Genomic DNA, 13,881 nt, shown 5'->3' with positions numbered 1-13,881 from the left:
ATTTACAGAATACATAAATGTACTGATCACTGGATTTCCCAAGTCCAGGGTACTGACTTCTAAGGTTGATTAATTGGTCTACTATAATTTGGCTGCCCTTTCCTATTGCTCCAACTGGAAGTCTAACCTAACTGCTAAATAAGGCAGTCTAAACAAACACTGTAAACACGTGGTCAAAAGATCAACTGAAGAGTAGGCTCTCAGCAGGTCATCAGTGTCACTGTGTTCAAACGATTAATGAAAGTAAACACCGTCAAGCTACAGTCTGTTAAACCACTACAACCTTGCTGTATTACTTCTGGTAGGCTTTCCAGCTTTGAAACTACTTGATCTTTTTCTGATTTAGAGTTCATTATAAATAACGGACACCTCTATTTATGTCCTGCTCAAAAACCAGCTGAGTGATCCAATCTTCTCAAGGAGGAAGGCAATGTATATGATTAAGCAAATTTTTATACATCTTATTGAGTTATATAAACATTTTACCTGCTGAATCCATAAAGGGGAAATAAACTCATTAATGCCTATGTCAGAGGCTCTTACGGAAAGCATCTGTCAGAGAGTTGACAGTATCTTGAACCAGTGTTGAGAACAAGAATTTTTTAGCCCTAAGTCAGCCTGCATAGTGACTTTACTTTTATAAGTAATTCCTACAAGAAAAAGAATATACTGCTAATTCAGCTCACGTATTCTAGTCCACGTGACAGTCAGCTGAGGATAAAAAAGGACTAGTATTTCTAAACATCTTTTCTTAAAGCTATTTTTAAAAATTATGCTTATTTAATTTGCATGCATGTATGTAAATGCATTCTGCACCGGCCCCAGCTCCTGTGTGGAGGCAGACAACAATTTTCAGGAGTAGGTTTTTGTTGACGCAAGGTCTCTTGGTTCTGCTGCTGCACTGTGAACTGTAGGTAAGCAAGCATGGGGGCTTCTAGGTGATTCTCCTATCTCTGCTAGCCATTCTATAATTCTATGCTAGGATTTACAGATTTATGCCAACACAACTGACTTTTTTGCACAAGTTCTGAGGCCTGAGAATTCAGGCATCAGGCTTGCAGTTGCTTTTACCTGCTAGGCATCTCCCTGACCCTCTAAATGGAATCTTAAAACAGAAAGCTTCAAACTGTTAAAAATTCTGTTGGACAGCAATTTTAGATCCCCAAGTTCTACAAGAACAGGACTAGAACAAAAACAGAGCTTTCTGTCTGATTTCCTTCCTATACATCCTGTGTGCATGGGAGAATGTAGCAGATTAACTCAGGGCCTGACGCAGGCTAGGTGAGCACTCACCTACGGGCCAGCACTATTAATCCAGAACAGGCTCCCTGAAGCTCACAGATTCTAGCTCACACTGACAGCATCACAGCATTACTAGCAGAAATCAGGTGTTCTAGAGTCCAGAAGAAACAATGCTCTCCTCTGCTGCATGTGCTTCAGCTGCTTGATCATTACATTGCTGATACTATTTTATAATCTTTGCTAATTAAATCAAGATCTTATTCTAATTGTAGAGTGAGGTGGAGAACAAGGGCTCCTTTCCAGTCAGCAGAGCAAAAGTGAGATCTTAGCGCACAGCACACCGTGAGCCCTTCCTATGTTCCTGCATGTGCCACAGGGCTAAGTCACCTGTTCACCTCTCTCTCATGCTCTCTGTTCCAGCTTATAAGTTCTTTTTACCTTTTAAAATATTCTATATTATAATAATTTAATATACAATTTATGGTTAAACATTCTGACATTTTTTTAAATGTCAACTACAGTTTCCAAACATCTATAAAATGACAGCCCAAGATACTTACACATTTGTTTGTTCACGTACACGGTACTGTGGTTCACAAGCCTGCCTCGGCCTTCTCACTGCTGGGATTATAGCTAGGCAGGAGAGTGCCGGGCCTTCTCTACCACTTTGTACTAAGTTTTTTAAAAACTATGTCACTCAGCATGCACTTTACTCACTAAAAAGCAGTGGAAGCCAGTAGTGAACTGGGAAAAGATCTGTAGTAACTGTGCTACTTCTGAAACAGGTCTGGGCTCACTGATCACCTGGGCATCAGAGAAAACTTCTTACCACTGGGCTTCTCTTCTAGACCATTACAAGTTCTGTGGTACCACGAACCATTTAGTTTGCTGACAGACAAAACCCAAGGCTTCAATATATGATGAATATACAAATAAATTATAAAGGAAAATTAAAGGATTTTTTTAAAAATCAATTAGCCAAAAAGAAAGTATCAGCTCCATTAGTTCATAGATTGTGGGGAAAGGGAAAATAAACTAAGACAGATTCTCTGGCTAAAGACACCAACAAAGTGGACAAGGCAAACACTGGTGAAAGGGAATGTAGGGACTTCGGCCAGAGGACTCCTGCAGCCAGACACAGCGAAGCGGAGCATGGATGCGCTTCATCTGATGAGGTCTGCATCTGTGATTGACTGCTTATAGGCCCTCTTTGTCTTACCTCTCTTCTTTTAAATCTAGTGGCTTCCAAATAACTAATTATTCACATTAAATTTAAAGTGTTAATTGATACCTTTTCACTTTCTGCTCTCAAAGAATGAATAACTGCATTCAGTTTAAAATGGATATAGTGAGGGGTGTCATGATTTTATATAGATAAGATGAGAAATATTTTTATTTATCAAATCACTTGTAATTTACAGTGCCACACAATTATAAAAAGCCAATGTGAGGAAAGATATCATTATTTAATTAAGTAGAAATATACACTGTAACACACTGAGTATTCTACATGTATAAAGCTGAGGAAAAAGCATTATTTTTTCAAAGGTCTTCAAACTATGGTAATGAAGCTTTGAGAGAATCCCAGTCTCAGAGACAGGATCCCCAAGAAAGCATTGTAACATCAGTCATGTACCATTTTTCAAAGGACATGTGTCCAAATTAAAAGAATTCTATTTCAATTCTAAGCCTATTAATACTACAGCTAAATAACACAATATTTTCCTTCTTCATATGGAACCAAAGCTAACCCATTAAAACGCACACCAGTACCAGGTGCAGAGACAAACCAAACATTTGTAATGTCAACACTTGGGAGGTAGAGGCAAGAAGATTAGGAGCTTCAGGCTAGGCTGATCTATAGGAGACCTTACCTCAAAACAAACAAAACAAAACTCACCTAGCCGAGCAAGCAAGCAAACAGTACTATTCCACTTATCTGCTCATTTGAGTTAACGACTTACAAAAAATCTTCGTGACCTACTCTTTCATTCAAAGCTTTCATGTAGTCTCATTTGGGAACTTTTTCCTAGCCACATGCCGATAAGATTCCTTACATGCTGAAACCGCAGTAATGTGTAAAAAACACTCTGGCCTTCCAGCAATACAAAATTAAAACAAATCCGGGTCTAATAACACTTTGAGCTCTAATGGAAACCATAAACATTAAATTTGAGCGAGTTGTTTTAAAACTGAGATTACTTGGGGGCTGGAGTGATGGCGCTGCAGTTAGCTCTCTGCAGTTGCTCTGCGGAGAACCCTAGTGTGTTTCCCAGCACTGACATGGTGGCTCATAACCATCCCTGACTCCAGTTCCAGGTGATCCGACATTCTCTTTTTATCTCCACAGGCACCAGGAATAGACATGATGCGCACACGTGCAAGCAAAATACCCTTGCTCATTACATTTAAAAATCTAGAAAAATTTTAAATTAGATTGTCTTTCATTGGCTTAATAACATACATGTACTGAACATGTCACAGCATACAATATGACTATTTAAAAACTGTACTTTCTGACAGCCATAAAGAAGACTGGCCCTTTATCAATGCTATTTCTCTTGAAAATAAGCTACTTAACCATTCAGGATGCCCAGGAAGACCCCACAGCTCTAGCTCCCTTTCTACTTCTAACCTCAGAGACTCTGGCAGAAATCTAGCACCAGAAAAACAGACGGCGGCAAATCCTGGAGCTTTAGAATGGAGCCTGGCTGAGGAGGAGCAGGGCAGAAGTTAGCGTGACTGCGTTCTCACGACTTCACATGCGCTGTGGACTGTCAGCTAGTATGAAACGTTTAGTAAAGAATCATCACACGGCATTTAGACTACTGCTTACTAAAACCACAATATTAGAAATGTAGACTTAGCCTATTAGGCAAAGAAGAGCTAGAAAAAGGACAGGGCATTCATTGGGGGAACCAGAGAGAAGTCATGCACCTGGAGTCAGGTGGAAGACCTACACTTTTCCCTCCTCCTCCTTCTTTTTTTTTTTTTTTTCCTGAGACAGGGTTTCTCTGTGCAGCCCTGGCTGTCCTGGAACTCACTCTGTAGACCAGGCTGGCCTCGAACTCAGAAATCCACCTACCTCTGCCTCCCAAGTGCTTTTTCCTCCTTCTTAAAAAAAAAAAATGAATTTTATTAATAAAATAGCTTCTAGAAGAATCGGAGTTCAAATGAGAGACAATAAAAGTAGAAGTGGTAGAAAAGACAATACAACACTTCCAAAGGAAAGCACTAGTTTTGTTTAGGGTATACTTGGCTGTGGGTGATCACAAATACAAGTGTGGTCAGACAATGAAAGATGATGCCCTTAAGAAGAAAGGGAGAGCTGCAGAATTGACAAGGGGTCTGAAGATGATGAATCTGGAAATTCCACTGCTGTGTCAGAGATGTTCTAGAGAAACACTGCCTGTAGCTCAGCAGTGGACACAGAGTATGAGGACCAGCAAGAGGCTACTGATAGCTTAATACAAAAGGTGAGGTCTAAGTTTAGGTATTGGAAATAGGCTGCCATGACTGAAAAGATTTTTTTTTTTTTAAAAAAAGATGAGTTTGTGTAATCTCTGCAAAGACATGTTAGGACCATCCAGGATAAGAGGGTAAATCCAGTCTTAGAAGGGGATTAAGCTTGAGGGGTCTTGGTGGTGATGCAAAGAGGTTAGTTATATCAGAAAAAAGAAGTCATGGGCACTCAGAGAGGACCTTTCTGCCCACGACTTATTCTATCCATTAAAGCCAGCATTTAATGGTGATAATACCCCAAATGCAGGTAAGAACACTGAGAATGGAATTCCATCAAGTCAGCTGTACTGCCAACACTCAAGAGGCCTGAGGCCAACTGGACAGCCCGAGAAAACATAAGTAGCAGAGTGCAGTTCAGGGAAATAAAACCAGAGGGACAAAACTAAGAACAATACCAGAGACAGTTTTAAGAAGACAGTCAGCTCAGCAGCAGTGGAATTTTTAGCCTGTACAAGTCCCTGGGATCAATGTCCAGCACTCCAGAGGGAGAAGGATAGGAGAACACAGAAATACGCAGTAGATCTAGACTGAAACTAATCACAGCATTTGGTAACAGTTGTCAGTTTCATTGGATAGGATCTCCAGAATGACAGGAGCAAAACTTGTGCCTATCTTTTAAAGTTTTTCCTCCACTAACCTAATAAACTCCATCCTCTGCCCTGTGAGGCTAGGCCAGTCCAAAAGGAAAGGCGAGTAATTCCCGAATGAAGAGAGCAGGAAGTCAGGAGGACAGAGGACTCTTTGGGGTCTGTAAGTTCTTAGTTCTGGTAACCAGATCTCATCACAGTCCTTTGATAACACTTCTGCCATTGAGTCTCTGCTTTTAAGTAGAAGCTATAAAGTCTCTGCTCAGCAACTCTTTGAAGGCCCAGAATCTCATTCCTAAGCAAAGAGAAAACAAGATGGCACTGAGCAGCTGTGCACAGGGAACTGCCAGGTGTGTGTGTGCCTTGTTTATCTTGTCCTTGAATAAACTGTCATCTGTCTCATGCAGTGGTATCAACTGTTTGTTTGCCCAGACACTAAGAAAGTAAGCCACTAAACAGAAGACTTTTGATGATATGATCTCAGTCTTACCATGCGAATTTCTAAGCCATTATGGAAAATAGAATAGATTCCAAAAGATTACCCCACCCTAAATTTGCTGGAAACATCTGTATATAAAAGGACCCCAGAAACTATTTGATACCTGTGGATATAAACTCAGGACAACTGTGCACACAACTGTAATGAATCCCGATGTGATAATGAAGGAAAAAAAATCTAATAAAAAAGGTATCTAAAATATTAGTAGGCTTAATACTACAAAATTTAACTTAAAGAATACTTCCCTACTTCCCTTTAAAACATGGTTTATGTTTCCCAGGCTGATCTTAAATTTGCCATCTTGTCAATTGATGAGCCTGTAATGCTTCCAACCACCTCTGAAGAGCTGCGATCACAGGCACATGCCAGCCACCACATCTGGTTGAATTACTAGGGATCAAACTCCAGGCTTGGTGAGCACCTTCCTAACTGAGTTTTAGTCTCAGCCCCAAAGTGTGCTTCTTTAGTTAGAACACCGGATATTATTTTCTACCAAGACAAAGAAATGGAAGACTGGCTAATAGTATTGCTAAGTAATTTTCTAATGGAAAGGCTTTGAAAATGTTCTGAAGAGCTGCTAATATCTTAGACCAGTGGTTTTCAACCTTTCTAATGCTGTGCCCCTTTAATACAGTTAGTTCCCTACCCTAACATTATTTTTGTTGCCAGTTCTTAACTGTAAGTTTGCTACTGTTATAAATTGTGATGTTGAATATCAGATATGTGATGAACCCGAAGGGTCACAACCCACAGGTTGAGAACCATTACCTCAGAGATTTAAAGAATTTAAGCTATTGGGGAAATTGATTTTTATAAACTGGTAAAAAAAAAATTAAGAATCTATTGTATAATTTATTTGTAATTTTGTTATATCCCTAAATTCCTTATGAGTAATTAGTACATTAATATACCACACAGGTACACCAAAAGTAATTTTAAAAAGTTTATTTAAAAATCTAATCATGCAACAATACATCCTTTATTATAGCAAGCTTGCAAGACAAAAAATAGCATGAGGAGTACAAAAATCCCCCCAAATTTCCACATCCAAATACAACCATTGTTGGCATTTTGTTGTATCTTCTTTTTCTTAATGCATACATGTAAGTATGTTTTAAACAAACCATAGTTTTCTAAATAAATTCTAAATCCTGTTTTCAAAATCAGAAACAAACAATATCCATGGTTTTAGTCACCATTTAAAGTCATTTTAATGTGTGCATTAGACTCTATTTCAGGCAAACATCTCTTTCTCTGAGTTTCTGTGGTACCAGGTCTTACACATGTTAAGTTGGAGCTTCACCACTGAGCTACATTCCCAGCCACTTAGTTACTTTTCTGCAGAATAATTCTAGACATGAGGTTATTAAGTCAAAAGGATAAATACTTAAAGCCTCCTGACATGTGATATCTAACTTTTTCTAGAAAAAGTTATTATTTCAAATTCCTTATGAAATTTTAGAACAGCTCACTAAAGAAAATTCTCAATTACTTTGTGAATAATTTTGTATAGTAAAACTGTAATGTGAATGTTATTAAAGTTAAAATTCATTAAAAAAATAATAGAAACTTGTATAATTTAGGGACCTGAAAACAAGATTTAAGATAATTACATCAGATACCCAATTAAATAAAATTAGTTACTGAAATAGCAAAAATATAGTAACTATGCACAGAATCAAGGCATTATGACATTACGTTTTTACCCACGTGGGAAGAAGTCACAGCAGTATTCTCTAAGCTCCTATTAAAATTATGAAGTCCTTTGTTCATATAGAAATTCTAGGATGCTGAGAAAAAGGGAGAGGAGGAGGGGGAAATGGTAAGGAGGAGGGGGAGTGGTGAGGAGGGGGAGTACAGAGGAGGAGAGAGGGGAATGTTGAGGAGGAGGGGAAGTAGTGAGGAGGAGGGGGGAGTGGTGAGGGGGGGAAGTAGTGAGGAGGAGGGAGAAGTGGTGAGAAGGGGGGAGTGGTGAGGAGGAGAGGGGAGTGGTGAGGAGAGGGGAGAGTGGTGAGGAGGAGAGGGGGTGAGTGGTGAGGAGAGGGGGGAATGGTGAGGAGAGGGGGGAGTGGTGAGAAGGGGGGAGTGGTGAGGAGGAGGGGGAGTGGTGAGGAGGGGAGTGGTGAGGAGGAGAGGGGAGTGGTGAGGAGAGGGGAGAGTGGTGAGGAGAGGGGGGAATGGTGAGGAGAAGGGGGGAGTGGTGAGAAGGGGGAGTGGTGAGGAGGAGGGGGAGTGGTGAGGAGGAGGGGGGAGTGGTACAGCACTTTCAGATAATATACTTGGATATTCAGATACAAAGGTGTTAATGGGTTCAATTATAAAGAAGAGATACTTTTATATGGTACAGTACCTGGTTAGAACTGGCTTTTTCAAGTCTGTCAATCATAATTTCAAATTGCAAAGGTTTAATTTCCATTTTTCTGTTAAGTCTATTTAATAATGTCTCATCTTCTGAATCCATATCATAATCTGGTTGCTCGTTGTCTAGGTTAAAAGCTAGAAAAGAAAAAGAGAAATGCTTCAAATTGAGCTGAAATTATGAAGTTACACACTTAGTTTTAGAGACTGTACAGTGACAGGCACATTGCCTTACATATAGAATAAGAATATCACCCAAGAAACTACTTTTTAAAGTATCTTACACATATGACAAAATATCAAACAGTAATTATAACAGAGATGAACATGCCAATGTGGCAACAGCTACGGAAGAATATTAAAAATCCAGAATTAAGCTTAGCATACAGCACAAAATGCAAATCACTCAAGATAAAATGTAAAGTAAAAATAATTTTTAAAGATGTCAGAATACCTGGCTAGTTACAAAACAAATTAAGGCTAACACCTACTCTTATTGTAAAGCTAATAAATGACATATCCAAGGAAATGAATACAATATTCAAGGAAAAAAGACAGATACACTAAAATACAAAAAAAATACAGGAAGAACTATATGGACAGTTTTAAATTAAAAATATCACAAAAACTGATTTAAAATAATTGGCTACATAAATTTAAAATTTTTACATATAAAATTTTATAAGTCAGTAGACAAAGTACTGAGGAAAAAGTAACATATAAAGGGCCACTTTTCTTACTATTTCTCAGAAATATAAAAATAACCCTAATACCTTTAAAAAACTGGCCAAGAATTTTTAGTGGAGAATACCAATGTACTTTTAAACATGCAAATCAGACACAGACACACACACACAGTATTTTTTAGTCATCAACTAGATTAAGATTTAAAAGTAGATATTAAGCTATTTTGAACTGTGAGGAGGAAATTATAAGCTAGTATTTATCAATTAAAACACACTTTCAAACATAACATAAATTTACATATAAAAAATATATAAAGTATTAAGTGTGACACCTTGACAGTCTACAGAGACACAGAGAAATGGCGGTGTACATGCTCAGGATGCTAACTGAAGTCGGGGATGATCATGTGTTGGGAGCAAAAGTGAAAGAACCGGAGGCAGAAGGCTAAGGTATAGAAAGGACATGGGTGCATGGACACACATCTATTATAAGTGCAGAATACTTTTGAAGGAAAAAAGAAATTGCTGATAATTATTTACTTCTGTTCAAGAGGGGCTATCAGGATAAGAGTTCAAGAATTGAAAAGGGAATTATAATTTTCCCTCTGATATGTATCCGTGTCTTTACTGAAAAGACTAACATACACAAATATGTACTGAAAATAATTGGTGAGATTTTAGAACAAAGCATTAAGGAAGACCAATCACCAGCATGCTAGTTATTTAATGCTGCCTGCATATGAAGGTGAACCCAAATGTATCTACTCTCCACATCTTTACCATTCACAGATCTAGCACATCATTCTTAAGGGTAATTCCTAATAGTGACAGTAGAAACAAAGGTGTGTGCTCAGATGCTTTAATAAAACTAAGTCAATACAGATAAGATTGGAACTCTAATTCTTTGAAATATTTTAAATATTTCAATAAGAATAAGAATAAAAATAAATGTTAGCCAAGACTTACAAACTTTTATAGCACTTACTATGAGCCAGGCAATGGCCAAGGTGCTGTATACCTACTAAAATGACTGTTTCAGCCTCTCTGAGTCTCACATTGTGAAATTTTATAATGTTAATGTACTTAACTTGTATTACATCCTACATAATAAAGTTAGTAAGTCAGGAGGTTCTAGTTATTGGTGAACTTATGACATAGTATTCTGTTCTTATGATTAATTTAAAAAGTATACTCAATTTGTTTTAAAAATGTAATTCTTATCTTTTTTATATTGTTGAATTACATGATTAACATTTATTACAAGTAAGCTTTGAAAAAGTCAATCTACTTCAGATCAAACTCAATGAGAGATGCTACAGATCCTATAAACTATACAGATTACTAAACACTACTCTTTCTTCCACAAAGAAAATGCTTTTTGCAGCTGCGCACAATGACACCTTGGGACGCAGACCAATGGCAGTTACCCGGGGAGCTGATACAAGGTGAAGGTATTTTAAAGACAGGCCTACATGTTAAGCAGCAGTAACTCAGTGTTACTTTGCACAGTAAACAGAAATTCCCACAGGCTCAGGGGCAGAGCTATATATAAACGTGCATGACCATCTGTGCACAGCTACCTGATCTTACTTACTTGCTCTTCCACTTTCTATCTGCTCTATCTACATTCTATTCTGACAAAAGCCAGCACGCCTGCTTATGAGGCAGGGCTAAGGACAAGAAAAGCTAGGAAATAGTTTGGAGAGATCTGACAATGTGCTAAATCAGAATCAGGGCAAAGACTGGCTTACACCAGCACTCTTTTACTCTAGTATTACCCCTGTCTTTATTTGAAAACGCTACAAGAATCCTTAGAGATTCAGACTTCCTGCTGTTTGCAAAGCAGGTACATGCATTTCAGCATTCTGTTTACTTGGGTCTTTATGTTATCAGACAAAAAAAGCAGATTCTTTTGTAGAAGCGGCCACTGCTTTCATCATACTTAAATACCTCTACATAGTACTTGGGGTTAAATGAGTACTAAATATTTTTGGCTAAACCAGCATTTGTTAAATACAGTATAAAAATTCTTTTAAACTATAAGCAGAATATTTTTAATTTATTGACACCTCAGTTTATGAAATCCAGAAAACATTTTTTTTTGTTGCTAAATAACAAATGATAAAAATAACAGGTTAGTGTTACAGGCCAGTCAGCCCAACAACAACAATGACAATGAGGAAAACACCCCCTATACATAAGAAAAGGAGGTGGAGAGGAGAGAGAGAAGGGCTGGAAATATCTCGATGTAACAGACAGACAGAAAGTAAGGTATCATCCAGAAAATACTCCTGTACCTAAGGCTCAAAGAACATTAAGGAAGAGGGGGGAGAAATACTGTAAGACCTTGCTGTGAGACTGTGTCTCCCAGTGATGTCAAAGCTATATCCATAAAGTCATATCAACATGATTACCCAAGCATGAGCTGAACGGACACAACAAGAGACTGCCAAGTAGACTGGGGGTGGGGGTGGGGGTGGGGCCCATGAGGCCTTAAGCCTACAGGCAACTAAGGAATACTGGGAGCAGGAGAAATAGCCATCCCCAGGAAAGAGCACACCAATTAGTTGCCCGGTGCCAGTCAGTCAGCCCTGAAAATATATATACAAGTACCATAATATGGACTGAACAGGTTTTATTTGGGGCTATCTATATGAATGTAATAACAATCAGTGAAAAAGGAGGCCATGAATTTGAAGAGAGTACAGAGGAAATATGAGAGGGCTTAGAGTGAGGAAGGGGGAGAAATGTTATAACTATATCCTAATTCAAAAAATGAAATTTTAAAAAGGCACTGACAGGTGAATAAGGGTGTATGTCTCTCCCTACATGTATCTTTCTTGTGGTAAAAGCATATCAGCAATGAACAAAAAGGAAACTCGAGAGGATTTAAAGGTGTGAATAAACACACTGAGAAAGAAAGCCGAAAATTCCCTGTAGTTTCCACAAAGTGTGGTTACTTTCTATAAGAAGAGCAACAGCTTATGTATGGGAAAGAAATCAGGATAGTCTCTTGACAGAATATATGACATATTTACATCGACCAGGGGTAGCTTAGGGAATATATGCATAGTTTAGCCAGGAATGCCTTTCAAGTTATTTAGCTTTATACAATATGCATATCCAAGTCTCTAATAAGCTCAACAGCCTAGTGGAATGAAAACACATAAAACCAGGAAGAGAAGATCTCCAATAGCTGAAATATGATGAGATGGTTGCAGATTAAACAGCTAACTAAGCATGGTATAAAATCAGTTGGATCCAATTCAGTAGAGCACAAAACAAGGACAGGCAGTTGCTGTCATCACTTTAAAGGATCATTATCAACGTGACAGTTAACTACATATAATATCATGCTCATTACATATTGTATGATACAGAGAAACATTTATTCGTTTCCTCTGCCTTTTCTCTCCAATCTCCAGGAATGGTAATACTAGCTTGGTTTCCTCCTGACATGTGGATCTGGGAAAACTTAAATGGGTGTACATTTATTTTCTTTTGTCTTCTTTGGTGGTTTGAATGTATTTGGCCCATGGGAGGTGACACTATTAGGTGTGGCCTTATTGGAGGATGTGTGTCCTTGTTAGAGGAAGTGTGTCACTGTGGAACAGGAGCCTTGAGGCCTCATGTACATAGTCCGGGCAGTGTGGAGTCTAATCTCCCCCTGGCTGCCTTCAGAACCTTTAGCACCATTTCTACCTGCAAGCTTTCATGTTCTCACCAAGTTGATAATGGACTAAACCCCTGAAGCCAGCCCCATTAACCGAGTTCCCTTTATAAGTTGGTCATGGTATCTCTTTACAGCAATAAAACACAAAGTTTTATTGAGTAAAACACTGAATGGTAAGCACTGGTGGAGCTGGGAAAACTTAATTGGGTGTAAGGCCTCTTTCCTGTTTCCTTCTTCTCTTCCCTCCCCCCCCTCCTCTCTCCCAAGGTAACTTGTTTTTGTTTTGTTTTGTTTTTTGTTTTTTAATACAGGGTTTCTCTGTGTAGCCCTGGCTGTCCTGGAACTCACTCTGCAGACCAGGCTGGCCTCGAACTCAGGAATCTGCCTGTTTCTGCCTCCCAAGTGCTGGGATTAAAGATATGTGCCACCACTGCCTGGCCTAAGGTAACTCTTAAAAGACCTCATGCCACTGACCCAGTAACAAGTAGTGTGATAAAGATGTCTAATGCAGGTCTCAATTATAAAGTCCTTTAAGACACATTTTTTTTCCTCACGTTCTAACAGTACTAATTAAAGCTATGTCTGTTTACCAGTTTTGAAGTAGAAAAGGGAAAGGAATGGTACTTTGTTCAATATAGTATTTTAAGCAGGCAATATTTTCTGCTACTCCTTTTTGTTTGACACTAAAACATTCTATTTCTATAGTTTAGTTTCCATCTCATGGCTTTTCAATCTCTAACATAACTCTCACTTATTCATAGACTTTTTACTTACACAAGACTGCAGCAGTGTGTGTAACAAAAGTATTCTCTGACATATTAAACATGCTTATCAGAGTGCTTATATCAAGGTTTTTAAAAGAACAAACCCCATACCAATCAGGTCTCTACTTATTTGTGAATTCAGAACTCTTTACACAAACCATTCTTATATTTATAGATGTTTCATTGCCCTGGACCCTTCTGTTATATCTGACACACTTCCATAGGGAACTGCATCATAGATGTGCTACTCACTAACAGCTGAAGTCTAAAGTATATAAGGCAGAGTTCCTCCAACAAAAACATGAACATAAATTAAATAAGGCAGGTGATCATGTGGCTTGCCTTAAAATCCTATTCGCAAAGCAAATGGCAAGTCAATAGAGCTGATGAGAATGAAGTAAAAACAAATAAATGTTTCAGAATTAACAGGGAAGAGAACACTGAAATACACAGTACGTATCAGGAAGTCCCCTTCCTCTTTGTATCTAAGTGCTAAAACACATTTACACATTTCCTTCAAAGGGATGAGTATGAGTTTGAAAGGAAGACT

At 38.3% G+C, this 13,881-nt stretch overlaps 1 protein-coding gene across 2 annotated transcripts in view; it reads right to left on the bottom strand.

Moving 5' to 3' along the window:
• Epc2 (enhancer of polycomb homolog 2) overlaps positions 1–13,881 on the bottom strand; it is a 95,160-nt gene that overhangs the window by 28,499 nt on the left and 52,780 nt on the right. For both annotated transcript variants that reach the window (XM_052182456.1, XM_052182457.1), the window contains exon 3: positions 8,201–8,346. In XM_052182456.1, the coding sequence (XP_052038416.1) occupies positions 8,201–8,346 (146 nt within the window). The remainder of the gene's footprint in view (positions 1–8,200; positions 8,347–13,881) is intronic.

This window comes from Apodemus sylvaticus, chromosome 5 (assembly GCF_947179515.1).
Source record: "Apodemus sylvaticus chromosome 5, mApoSyl1.1, whole genome shotgun sequence".
Classification (NCBI taxonomy): domain Eukaryota; kingdom Metazoa; phylum Chordata; class Mammalia; order Rodentia; family Muridae; genus Apodemus; species Apodemus sylvaticus.
Note: the sequence above shows the minus strand (reverse complement) of the source record. Positions and strands in the feature narration are given on the sequence as shown.